This window comes from Oncorhynchus gorbuscha, unplaced genomic scaffold (assembly GCF_021184085.1).
Source record: "Oncorhynchus gorbuscha isolate QuinsamMale2020 ecotype Even-year unplaced genomic scaffold, OgorEven_v1.0 Un_scaffold_1066, whole genome shotgun sequence".
In the NCBI taxonomy this organism is placed as follows: Eukaryota; Metazoa; Chordata; class Actinopteri; order Salmoniformes; family Salmonidae; genus Oncorhynchus; species Oncorhynchus gorbuscha.
In genome coordinates, this window is record NW_025745962.1 from 125,917 (window position 1) to 139,491 (window position 13,575).

A 13,575-nucleotide genomic window follows, 5' to 3' on the forward strand; every position below is an offset into this window, starting at 1 on the left:
GACCAGGCTCCATAGTTCCCTACCTTAGACCAGGCTCCATAGTGCCCTACCTTAGACCAGGCTCCATAGTACCCTCTGACCAGGCTCCATAGTGCCCTACCTTAGACCAGGCTCCATAGTGCCCTACCTTAGACCAGGCTCCATAGTGCCCTACCTTAGACCAGGCTCCATAGTGCCCTACCTTAGACCAGGCTCCATAGTACCCTCTGACCAGGCTCCATAGTGCCCTACCTTAGACCAGGCTCCGTAGTGCCCTACCTTAGACCAGGCTCCATAGTACCCTACCTTAGACCAGGCTCCATAGTACCCTACCTTAGACCAGGCTCCATAGTGCCCTCTGACCAGGCTCCATAGTGCCCTACCTTAGACCAGGCTCCATAGTGCCCTACCTTAGACCAGGCTCCATAGTGTCCTACCTTAGACCAGGCTCCATAGTAACCTACCTTAGACCAGGCTCCATAGTACCCTACCTTAGACCAGGCTCCATAGTGCCCTACCTTAGACCAGGCTCCATAGTACCCTATGAGCAGGCTCCATAGTACCCTCTGACCAGGCTCCATAGTACCCGACCTTAGACCAGGCTCCATAGTGCCCTACCTTAGACCAGGCTCCATAGTACCCTACCTTAGACCAGGCTCCATAGTGCCCTACCTTAGACCAGGCTCCATAGTGCCCTACCTTAGACCAGGCTCCATAGTGCCCTACCTTAGACCAGGCTCCATAGTGCCCTACCTAGACCAGGCTCCATAGTACCCTCTGACCAGGCTCCATAGTACCCTACCTTAGACCAGGCTCCATAGTGCCCTACCTTAGACCAGGCTCCATAGTGCCCTCTGACCAGGCTCCATAGTGCCCTCTGACCAGGCTCCATAGTGCCCTACCTTAGACCAGGCTCCATAGTGCCCTCTGACCAGGCTCCATAGTGCCCTCTGACCAGGCTCCATAGTGCCCTCTGACCAGGCTCCATAGTGCCCTCTGACCAGGCTCCATAGTGCCCTACCTTAGACCAGGCTCCATAGTGCCCTCTGACCAGGCTCCATAGTGCCCTCTGACCAGGCTCCATAGTACCCTACCTTAGACCAGGCTCCATAGTACCCTACCTTAGACCAGGCTCCATAGTGCCCTACCTTAGACCAGGCTCCATAGTACCCTCTGACCAGGCTCCATAGTGCCCTACCTTAGACCAGGCTCCATAGTACCCTCTGACCAGGCTCCATAGTACCCTCTGACCAGGCTCCATAGTGCCCTACCTTAGACCAGGCTCCATAGTACCCTCTGACCAGGCTCCATAGTGCCCTACCTTAGACCAGGCTCCATAGTGCCCTACCTTAGACCAGGCTCCATAGTACCCTACCTTAGACCAGGCTCCATAGTGCCCTACCTTAGACCAGGCTCCATAGTACCCTACCTTAGACCAGGCTCCATAGTGCCCTCTGACCAGGCTCCATAGTTCCCTACCTTAGACCAGGCTCCATAGTACCCTACCTTAGACCAGGCTCCATAGTACCCTACCTTAGACCAGGCTCCATAGTGCCCTACCTTAGACCAGGCTCCATAGTGCCCTACCTTAGACCAGGCTCCATAGTGCCCTACCTTAGACCAGGCTCCATAGTGCCCTACCTTAGACCAGGCTCCATAGTGCCCTACCTTAGACCAGGCTCCATAGTGCCCTACCTTAGACCAGGCTCCATAGTGCCCTACCTTAGACCAGGCTCCATAGTGCCCTACCTTAGACCAGGCTCCATAGTGCCCTCTGACCAGGCTCCATAGTACCCTACCTTAGACCAGGCTCCATAGTGCCCTACCTTAGACCAGGCTCCATAGTGCCCTACCTTAGACCAGGCTCCATAGTGCCCTCTGACCAGGCTCCATAGTACCCTACCTTAGACCAGGCTCCATATTACCCTCTGACCAGGCTCCATAGTGCCCTACCTTAGACCAGGCTCCATAGTACCCTCTGACCAGGCTCCATAGTGCCCTACCTTAGACCAGGCTCCATAGTACCCTCTGACCAGGCTCCATAGTGCCCTCTGACCAGGCTCCATAGTGCCCTACCTTAGACCAGGCTCCATAGTGCCCTACCTTAGACCAGGCTCCATAGTGCCCTACCTTAGACCAGGCTCCATAGTGCCCTACCTTAGACCAGGCTCCATAGTGCCCTACCTTAGACCAGGCTCCATAGTGCCCTACCTTAGACCAGGCTCCATAGTGCCCTACCTTAGACCAGGCTCCTTAGTGCCCTACCTTAGACCAGGCTCCATAGTGCCCTACCTTAGACCAGGCTCCATAGTGCCCTACCTTAGACCAGGCTCCATAGTGCCCTACCTTAGACCAGGCTCCATAGTGCCCTACCTTAGACCAGGCTCCATAGTACCCTACCTTAGACCAGGCTCCATAGTGCCCTGCCTCTGACCAGGCTCCATAGTAACCTACCTTAGACCAGGCTCCATAGTAACCTACCTTAGACCAGGCTCCATAGTGCCCTACCTTAGACCAGGCTCCATAGTGCCCTCTGACCAGGCTCCATAGTACCCTACCTTAGACCAGGCTCCATAGTACCCTACCTTAGACCAGGCTCCATAGTGCCCTCTGACCAGGCTCCATAGTGCCCTCTGACCAGGCTCCATAGTGCCCTACCTTAGACCAGGCTCCATAGTGCCCTACCTTAGACCAGGCTCCATAGTGCCCTACCTTAGACCAGGCTCCATAGTGCCCTACCTTAGACCAGGCTCCATAGTGCCCTACCTTAGACCAGGCTCCATAGTGCCCTACCTTAGACCAGGCTCCATAGTGCCCTACCTTAGACCAGGCTCCATAGTGCCCTACCTTAGACCAGGCTCCATAGTGCCCTACCTTAGACCAGGCTCCATAGTGCCCTACCTTAGACCAGGCTCCATAGTGCCCTACCTTAGACCAGGCTCCATAGTGCCCTACCTTAGACCAGGCTCCATAGTGCCCTACCTTAGACCAGGCTCCATAGTGCCCTCTGACCAGGCTCCATAGTACCCTACCTTAGACCAGGCTCCATAGTGCCCTACCTTAGACCAGGCTCCATAGTGCCCTACCTTAGACCAGGCTCCATAGTACCCTACCTTAGACCAGGCTCCATAGTGCCCTACCTTAGACCAGGCTCCATAGTGCCCTACCTTAGACCAGGCTCCATAGTACCCTACCTTAGACCAGGCTCCATAGTGCCCTACCTTAGACCAGGCTCCATAGTGCCCTACCTTAGACCAGGCTCCATAGTGCCCTACCTTAGACCAGGCTCCATAGTGCCCTACCTTAGACCAGGCTCCATAGTGCCCTACCTTAGACCAGGCTCCATAGTGCCCTCTGACCAGGCTCCATAGTACCCTACCTTAGACCAGGCTCCATAGTACCCTACCTTAGACCAGGCTCCATAGTGCCCTCTGACCAGGCTCCACCAGGGCTCCATAGTGCCCTACCTTAGACCAGGCTCCATAGTGCCCTACCTTAGACCAGGCTCCATAGTGCCCTACCTTAGACCAGGCTCCATAGTGCCCTACCTTAGACCAGGCTCCATAGTGCCCTCTGACCAGGCTCCATAGTGCCCTACCTTAGACCAGGCTCCATAGTGCCCTACCTTAGACCAGGCTCCATAGTGCCCTACCTTAGACCAGGCTCCATAGTGCCCTACCTTAGACCAGGCTCCATAGACCAGGCTCCATAGTGGCCCTGCATAGTACCCTACCTAGACCAGGCTCCATAGTGCCCTACCTTAGACCAGGCTCCATAGTGCCCTACCTAGACCAGGCTCCATAGACCAGGCTCCATAGTGCCCTACCTTAGACCAGGCTCCATAGTGCCCTACCTTAGACCAGGCTCCATAGTGCCCTACCTTAGACCAGGCTCCATAGTGCCCTCTGACCAGGCTCCATAGTGCCCTACCTTAGACCAGGCTCCATAGTGCCCTACCTTAGACCAGGCTCCATAGTGCCCTCTGACCAGGCTCCATAGTGCCCTACCTTAGACCAGGCTCCATAGTGCCCTCTGACCAGGCTCCATAGTGCCCTACCTTAGACCAGGCTCCATAGTGCCCTACCTTTAGACCAGGCTCCATAGTGCCCTACCTTAGACCAGGCTCCATAGTGCCCTACCTTAGACCAGGCTCCATAGTGCCCTACCTTAGACCAGGCTCCATAGTGCCCTACCTTAGACCAGGCTCCATAGTGCCCTCTGACCAGGCTCCATAGTGCCCTACCTTAGACCAGGCTCCATAGTGCCCTACCTTAGACCAGGCTCCATAGTGCCCTCTGACCAGGCTCCATAGTGCCCTACCTTAGACCAGGCTCCATAGTGCCCTACCTTAGACCAGGCTCCATAGTGCCCTACCTTAGACCAGGCTCCATAGTGCCCTACCTTAGACCAGGCTCCATAGTGCCCTACCTTAGACCAGGCTCCATAGTGCCCTACCTTAGACCAGGCTCCATAGTGCCCTACCTTAGACCAGGCTCCATAGTGCCCTACCTTAGACCAGGCGCCATAGTGCCCTACCTTAGACCAGTGCCCTACCTTAGACCAGGCTCCATAGTGCCCTACCTTAGACCAGGCTCCATAGTGCCCTACCTGACCAGGCTCCATAGTGCCCTACCTTAGACCAGGCTCCATAGTGCCCTACCTTAGACCAGGCTCCATAGTGCCCTCCCAGGCTCCATAGTGCCCTACCTTAGACCAGGCTCCATAGTGCCCTACCTTAGACCAGGCTCCATAGTGCCCTACCTTAGACCAGGCTCCATAGTGCCCTCTGACCAGGCTCCATAGTGCCCTACCTTAGACCAGGCTCCATAGTGCCCTACCTTAGACCAGGCTCCATAGTACCCTACCTTAGACCAGGCTCCATAGTGCCCTACCTTAGACCAGGCTCCATAGTGCCCTACCTTAGACCAGGCTCCATAGTGCCCTACCTTAGACCAGGCTCCATAGTGCCCTACCTTAGACCAGGCTCCATAGTGCCCTACCTTAGACCAGGCTCCATAGTGCCCTACCTTAGACCAGGCTCCATAGTGCCCTACCTTAGACCAGGCTCCATAGTACCCTCTGACCAGGCTCCATAGTACCCTACCTTAGACCAGGCTCCATAGTACCCTACCTTAGACCAGGCTCCATAGTACCCTCTGACCAGGCTCCATAGTGCCCTACCTTAGACCAGGCTCCATAGTGCCCTCTGACCAGGCTCCATAGTGCCCTACCTTAGACCAGGCTCCATAGTGCCCTACCTTAGACCAGGCTCCATAGTGCCCTACCTTAGACCAGGCTCCATAGTGCCCTCTGACCAGGCTCCATAGTGCCCTACCTTAGACCAGGCTCCATAGTGCCCTACCTTAGACCAGGCTCCATAGTACCCTACCTTAGACCAGGCTCCATAGTGCCCTACCTTAGACCAGGCTCCATAGTACCCTACCTTAGACCAGGCTCCATAGTGCCCTACCTTAGACCAGGCTCCATAGTGCCCTACCTACCTTAGACCAGGCTCCATAGTGCCCTACCTTAGACCAGGCTCCATAGTGCCCTACCAGGCTCCATAGTACCCTCTGACCAGGCTCCATAGTGCCCTACCTTAGACCAGGCTCCATAGTACCCTACCTTAGACCAGGCTCCATAGTACCCTACCTTAGACCAGGCTCCATAGTACCCTACCTTAGACCAGGCTCCATAGTGCCCTCCTGACCAGGCTCCATAGTGCCCTACCTTAGACCAGGCTCCATAGTGCCCTACCTTAGACCAGGCTCCATAGTGCCCTACCTTAGACCAGGCTCCATAGTGCCCTACCTTAGACCAGGCTCCATAGTGCCCTACCTTAGACCAGGCTCCATAGTGCCCTACCTTAGACCAGGCTCCATAGTGCCCTACCTTAGACCAGGCTCCATAGTGCCCTACCTTAGACCAGGCTCCATAGTGCCCTACCTTAGACCAGGCTCCATAGTGCCCTACCTCCATAGACCAGGCTCCATAGTGCCCTACCTTAGACCAGGCTCCATAGTGCCCTACCTTAGACCAGGCTCCATAGTGCCCTACCTTAGACCAGGCTCCATAGTGCCCTCTGACCAGGCTCCATAGTGCCCTACCTTAGACCAGGCTCCATAGTGCCCTACCTTAGACCAGGCTCCATAGTGCCCTCTGACCAGGCTCCATAGTGCCCTACCAGGCTCCATAGTGCCCTCTGACCAGGCTCCATAGTGCCCTACTGACCAGGCTCCACCCTACCTTAGACCAGGCTCCATAGTGCCCTACCTTAGACCAGGCTCCATAGTGCCCTACCTTAGACCAGGCTCCATAGTGCCCTACCCATAGTAGACCAGGCTCCATAGTGCCCTACCTTAGACCAGGCTCCATAGTGCCCTACCTTAGACCAGGCTCCATAGTGCCCTACCTTAGACCAGGCTCCATAGTGCCCTACCTTAGACCAGGCTCCATAGTGCCCTACCTTAGACCAGGCTCCATAGTGCCCTACCTTAGACCAGGCGCCATAGTGCCCTACCTTAGACCAGGCTCCATAGTGCCCTACCTTAGACCAGGCTCCATAGTGCCCTACCTTAGACCAGGCTCCATAGTGCCCTACCTTAGACCAGGCTCCATAGTGCCCTACCTTAGACCAGGCTCCATAGTGCCCTACCTTAGACCAGGCTCCATAGTGCCCTCCTTAGACCAGGCTCCATAGTGCCCTACCTTAGACCAGGCTCCATAGTGCCCTACCTTAGACCAGGCTCCATAGTGCCCTACCTTAGACCAGGCTCCATAGTGCCCTCTGACCAGGCTCCATAGTGCCCTACCTTAGACCAGGCTCCATAGTGCCCTACCTTAGACCAGGCTCCATAGTGCCCTACCTTAGACCAGGCTCCATAGTGCCCTACCTTAGACCAGGCTCCATAGTGCCCTACCTTAGACCAGGCTCCATAGTGCCCTACCTTAGACCAGGCTCCATAGTGCCCTACCTTAGACCAGGCTCCATAGTGCCCTCTGACCAGGCTCCATAGTGCCCTACCTTAGACCAGGCTCCATAGTGCCCTCTGACCAGGCTCCATAGTGCCCTACCTGACCAGGCTCCATAGTGCCCTACCTTAGACCAGGCTCCATAGTGCCCTACCTTAGACCAGGCTCCATAGTGCCCTACCTTAGACCAGGCTCCATAGTGCCCTACCTTAGACCAGGCTCCATAGTGCCCTCTGACCAGGCTCCATAGTGCCCTACCTTAGACCAGGCTCCATAGTGCCCTACCTTAGACCAGGCTCCATAGTGCCCTACCTTAGACCAGGCTCCATAGTGCCCTACCTTAGACCAGGCTCCATAGTGCCCTACCTTAGACCAGGCTCCATAGTGCCCTACCTTAGACCAGGCTCCATAGTGCCCTACCTTAGACCAGGCTCCATAGTGCCCTACCTTAGACCAGGCTCCATAGTGCCCTACCAGGCTCCATAGTGCCCTACCTAGACCAGGCTCCATAGTGCCCTACCTAGACCAGGCTCCATAGTGCCCTACCTTAGACCAGGCTCCATAGTGCCCTACCTTAGACCAGGCTCCATAGTGCCCTACCTTAGACCAGGCTCCATAGTGCCCTACCTTAGACCAGGCTCCATAGTGCCCTACCTTAGACCAGGCTCCATAGTACCCTACCTTAGACCAGGCTCCATAGTGCCCTACCTTAGACCAGGCTCCATAGTGCCCTACCTTAGACCAGGCTCCATAGTGCCCTACCTTAGACCAGGCTCCATAGTGCCCTACCTTAGACCAGGCTCCATAGTGCCCTGCCTTAGACCAGGCTCCATAGTGCCCTACCTTAGACCAGGCTCCATAGTGCCCTACCTTAGACCAGGCTCCATAGTGCCCTACCTTAGACCAGGCTCCATAGTGCCCTACCTTAGACCAGGCTCCATAGTGCCCTACCTTAGACCAGGCTCCATAGTGCCCTACCTTAGACCAGGCTCCATAGTGCCCTACCTTAGACCAGGTCCCTTTGGGATGCACACTGTCAGTCCTATCAAGGTTTGGGGTGTCCATGGTAAGTTTTCACAACAACCTGCCCCTCCCCCTCCAGGGTCCTCTGTCAGTGTTCTCTGCTAAGCAACGGTGGACAGCTCCTCGTACCGTCAGGCTGAGACTGGAGGACAGAGACCTGGGCTTCACCCTGAGAGGAGACCCAGTACCTGTACAGGTTACCTCCCTGGACCCACTCTGCCCTGCCGCTGTGAGTCTGCTATACTACTGGTTACTGGGGGGGAAGGGTTAGGCTGACGCACACTTAGGCTAATGGGGGGAAGGGTTAGGCTGACGCACTCTTAGGCTAATGGGGGAAGGGTTAGGCTAATGGGGGGGAAGGGTTAGGCTGACGCACTCTTAGGCTAATGGGGGGGAAGGGTTAGGCTGACGCACACTTAGGCTAATGGGGGGGAAGGGTTAGGCTGACACACTCTTAGGCTAATGGGGGGAAGGGTTAGGCTGACGCACACTTAGGCTAAAGGAGGGAAGGGTTAGGCTGACGCACACTTAGGCTAATGGGGGGAAGGGTTAGGCTGACGCACACTTAGGCTAAAGGAGGGAAGGGTTAGGCTGACTCACACTTAGGCTAAAGGAGGGAAGGGTTAGGCTGACTCACACTTAGGCTAATGGGGGGAAGGGTTAGGCTGACGCACACTTAGGCTAAAGGAGGGAAGGGTTAGGCTGACGCACACTTAGGCTAATGGAGGGAAGGGTTAGGCTGACTCACACTTAGGCTAATGGGGGGAAGGGTTAGGCTGACTCACACTTAGGCTAATGGGGGGGAGGGTTAGGCTGACGCACACTTAGGCTAATGGGGGGAAGGGTTAGGCTGACGCACATTTAGCCTCACGGAGGGAAGGGTTGTTTGCTTAGGGTTGTTGTCCTGTTGGAAGGTGAACCTCCACCCCAGTCTGAGGTCCTGAGCGATCTGGAGCAGGTTTCCATCAATGATCTCTCTGTACTTTACTCCGTTCATCTTTCCCTTGATCCTGACAAACAAACTGTAAATAGACTTATGACATTTGAAATGTCTTTATTATTTTTGGAATGTTTACTGTTCCTTTTTTATTATGTCACTTTTATGTTTTATTTCAGTTTCTTTGGAAATGTTAAAAACCTCCTTCCACCTGTTGTTCATGACTAAATGTTGTTCTCTCTCTGTTACCAGGTCGACGGGCTGAAAGAGGGCGACTACATTGTTGCCGTGGGAGACGAGGACTGTAAGTGGATGGTAGTGAGCGATGTGATGCGGCTGTTGAAGGATGTGGACGAGGACGGGATCGACATCCGCGTTGTTAGCTTGATGGACAGCGCCCTGCCCATGGTAAGGTCCGCCCTCTGGCTCTGATTGGCTTCTGAGGAAGCCTGGAAGGTCCTTATTGGCTCATGAGGAAGCCTGGAAGGTTCTTATTGGCTCCTGAGGATGCCTGGAAGATCCTTATTGGCTCCTGAGGATGCCTGGAAGGTTCTTGTTGGCTCCTGAGGATGCCTGGAAGATCCTTATTGGCTCCTGAAGAAGCCTGGAAGGTTCTTATTGGCTCCTGAGGATGTCACCCTTTCTGTTTCCTCAGTGGTGACCGACAGGCGATGGCAGATAAATTGCGTTATGCATTAAGTTGTTATCAGGGCTGTCAAACTCTCAGCTCTCGATGAGGAGTTCCTCTCTCTCTCATCTCTCGATGAGGAGTCCCTCTATCTCAACTCTCAATGAGGAGTTCCTCTCTCTCTCACCTCTCGATGAGGAGTCCCTCTATCTCAACTCTCAATGAGGAGTCCCTCTCTCTCTCTCTCTCTCTCAGCTCTCGATGAGGAGTCCCTCTCTCTCTCTCAGCTCTCGATGAGGAGTCCCTCTCTCTCTCTCAGCTCTCGATGAGGAGTCCCTCTCTCTCTCTCAGCTCTCGATGAGGAGTCCCTCTCTCTCAGCTCTCGATGAGGAGTCCCTCTCTCTCTCTCAGCTCTCGATGAGGAGTCCCTCTCTCTCTCAGCTCTCGATGAGGAGTCCCTCTCTCTCTCTCAGCTCTCGATGAGGAGTCCCTCTCTCTCTCTCATCTCTCGATGAGGAGTCCCTCTCTCTCTCTCATCTCTCGATGAGGAGTCCCTCTCTCATCTCTCGATGAGGAGTCCCTCTCTCTCTCTCATCTCTCGATGAGGAGTCCCTCTCTCTCTCTCATCTCTCGATGAGGAGTCCCTCTCTCTCTCTCAGCTCTCGATGAGGAGTCCCTCTCTCTCTCTCAGCTCTCGATGAGGAGTCCCTCTCTCTCTCTCAGCTCTCGATGAGGAGTCCCTCTCTCTCTCTCTCAGCTCTCGATGAGGAGTCCCTCTCTCTCTCTCTCAGCTCTCGATGAGGAGTCCCTCTCTCTCTCTCTCAGCTCTCGATGAGGAGTCCCTCTCTCTCTCTCAGCTCTCGATGAGGAGTCCCTCTCTCTCTCTCAGCTCTCGATGAGGAGTCCCTCTCTCTCTCTCAGCTCTCGATGAGGAGTCCCTCTCTCTCTCTCAGCTCTCGATGAGGAGTCCCTCTCTCTCTCCCTCTCTCTCAGCTCTCGATGAGGAGTCCCTCTCTCTCTCTCTCTCTCAGCTCTCGATGAGGAGTCCCTCTCTCTCTCTCTCTCAGCTCTCGATGAGGAGTTCCTCTCTCTCTCAGCTCTCGGCGAGGAGTCCCTCTCTCTCTCTCTCTCAGCTCTCGATGAGGAGGTCCTCTCTCTCTCTCAGCTCTCGATGAGGAGTTCCTCTCTCTCTCTCAGCTCTCGATGAGGAGTTCCTCTCTCTCAGCTCTCGATGAGGAGTCCCTCTCTCTCTCTCAGCTCTCGATGAGGAGTCCCTCTCTCTCTCAGCTCTCGATGAGGAGTCCCTCTCTCTCTCTCAGCTCTCGATGAGGAGTCCCTCTCTCTCTCTCTCAGCTCTCGATGAGGAGTTCCTCTCTCTCTCTCAGCTCTCAATGAAGAGTCCCTCCCTCTCTCAACTCTCGATGAGGAGTCCCTCTCTCTCTCTCAGCTCAGCTCTCGATGAGGAGTCCCTCTCTCTCTCTCTCAGCTCTCGATGAGGAGTCCCTCTCTCTCTCTCACTCAGCTCTCGATGAGGAGTCCCTCTCTCTCTCTCACTCAGCTCTCGATGAGGAGTCCCTCTCTCTCTCTCTCTCAGCTCTCGATGAGGAGTTCCTCTCTCTCTCAGCTCTCGATGAGGAGTCCCTCTCTCTCAGCTCTCGATGAGGAGTCCCTCTCTCTCTCTCAGCTCTCGATGAGGAGTCCCTCTCTCTCTCAGCTCTCGATGAGGATTCCCTCTCTCTCTCTCAGCTCTCGATGAGGATTCCCTCTCTCTCTCAGCTCTCGATGAGGAGTCCCTCTCTCTCTCTCAGCTCTCGATGAGGAGTCCCTCTCTCTCTCTCAGCTCTCGATGAGGAGTCCCTCTCTCTCTCTCAGCTCTCGATGAGGAGTCCCTCTCTCTCTCTCAGCTCTCGATGAGGAGTCCCTCTCTCTCTCTCAGCTCTCGATGAGGAGTCCCTCTCTCTCTCTCAGCTCTCGATGAGGAGTCCCTCTCTCTCTCTAAGCTCTCGATGAGGAGTCCCTCTCTCTCTCAGCTCTCGATGAGGAGTCCCTCTCTCTCTCCCTCTCTCAGCTCTCGATGAGGAGTCCCTCTCTCTCTCCCTCTCTCTCAGCTCTCGATGAGGAGTCCCTCTCTCTCTCTCTCTCTCAGCTCTCGATGAGGAGTCCCTCTCTCTCTCTCTCTCAGCTCTCGATGAGGAGTCCCTCTCTCTCTCTCTCAGCTCTCGATGAGGAGGTCCTCTCTCTCTCAGCTCTCGATGAGGAGTCCCTCTCTCTCTCTCAGCTCTCGATGAGGAGTCCCTCTCTCTCTCAGCTTGATGATTACAGACAGAAGGGGCAGTTTCCAATCTGAATGTGCTTTTCTTTTCATTTAGTCAAACGGATAACTACTGCAGGAAGCGTTTTATATTATGTGACCAATACCCTGATTTTTGGGGGGAATATTTTTAAAACTCAAACAGTTTCACTCATTTAAGTAGAAATTAGAAATGTTTAGTCTTTACCTGTAGTAATATCCTCTCTTCCTCTCTTTCTCTCTCTTCCTCCTTCCCCTCTCCTCCCACCTCTCTCCCTCCCCACCTCTCTCCCTGCCTTCCTCTCTCCCCCTCCCTCTCTCCCTCCCCTCCTCTCCCCCTCCTCTCTCCCTCATCTTCCTCCTTCCCCTCCCACCTCTCTCTCGCTCTTCCTCTCTCCCTCCCCTCTCACCTCTCTCCCTCCCCTCCCACTCTCCCTCCCCTCCCACCTCTCTCTCGCTCTTCCTCTCTCCCTCCCCTCTCACCTCTCTCCCCCTCTTTCTCTCTCTTCCTCATCTTCCTCCTTCCCCTCCCCTCCCACCTCTCTCCCGCCCCTCCCACCTCTCCCCTGCCCCTCCCACCTCTCTCCCTCCACTCCCACCTCTCATCCCTCCCCTTCTCTCTCCCTCTCCTCTCCCTCCCCTCCCACCTCTCTCTCTTCCTCATCTTCCTCCCCTCCTCTCTCCCTCCCCACCCACCTCTCTCTCTCTCCCTCATCTTCCTCTCCTTCTCCGTCCCCTCAGCCCACTAAGAGTGCCACGTACTGCGGAGGTATATCTAAGACCTACTCCATGATCTGCCTGGCATTCGACGACGACAAGAGCCCCAAGGGCCGCAAGGTGACCAAGAAGGGCTCCTTCCTGTCCTGGGGCGTGAAGAACCATCTGAAGAGCTCCAGCACCCTGAGCCTCCCTACAGCAGACTACTCTGGAACACTGCCTTGGAACAAACCCTGTCCCACCTTCCCTTCCTCCAGCCCCTACAACGACTCTGCTCTTTACTAGAGAAGGAAACATACTGGACTGTACAGACACTCTACTGGGTTAGAGAATACTGTGTGAAGGTCTCAAATGGCACCCTATTCCCTATATAGTGCAGTACTTTGGAGGTCTATGGGCTCTGGTCTAAAGTAGTGCACTATATAGGGAATAGGGTGCCATAGGGCTCTGGTCTAAAGTAGTGCACTATATAGGGAAAAGGGTACCATAGGGCTCTGGTCTAAAGTAGTGCACTATATAGGGAATAGGGTTCCATAGGGCTCGGGTCTAAAGTAGTGCACTATATAGGGAATAGGGTGCCATTGTGGGCACAGTTGTTAAATCCACTTTAATCAGTGTAGAGGAAGGGGAGGAGAAAAAGAAGTTAAAGAAGGATTTTCAAGCCTTTACAATTGAGACATGGATTGTATTTGTGTGCCAATCAGAGGGTGAATGGGCAAGACAACATATTTAAGAGTCTTTGAACAGGGTCTGGTTGTAGGTGCCAAGCGCACCGGTTTGTGTGAAGAACTGCAACGCTGCTGGGTTTTTCACACTCAACAGTTTCCCGTGTGTATCAAGAATGGTCCACCACCCAAAGGACATCCAGCCAACTTGACACAACTGTGGGAAGCACTGGAGTCAACGTGGGCCAGCAACCCTGTGGAACGCTTTCGACACCTTGTAGAGTCCATGCCCTGTCACATTGAGGCTGTTCTGTCACATTGAGGCTGTTCTGTCACATTGAGGCTGTTCTGTCACGTTGAGGCT

General features: G+C 54.7%; 1 protein-coding gene across 1 annotated transcript in view; it reads left to right on the plus strand.

Annotated features, from left to right (window-relative positions):
• Nucleotides 1-13,015, plus strand: part of LOC124021160 (rhophilin-2-like) — a 99,300-nt gene extending 86,285 nt beyond the window's left edge. Inside the window, exons 13-15 of the mRNA XM_046336512.1 lie at nucleotides 8,054-8,203; nucleotides 9,164-9,319; nucleotides 12,571-13,015. Of these exons, the coding sequence (XP_046192468.1) occupies nucleotides 8,054-8,203; nucleotides 9,164-9,319; nucleotides 12,571-12,831 (567 nt within the window). The 3' untranslated portion in view covers nucleotides 12,832-13,015. The remainder of the gene's footprint in view (nucleotides 1-8,053; nucleotides 8,204-9,163; nucleotides 9,320-12,570) is intronic.
• Nucleotides 13,016-13,575: the final 560 nt, after the last annotated feature.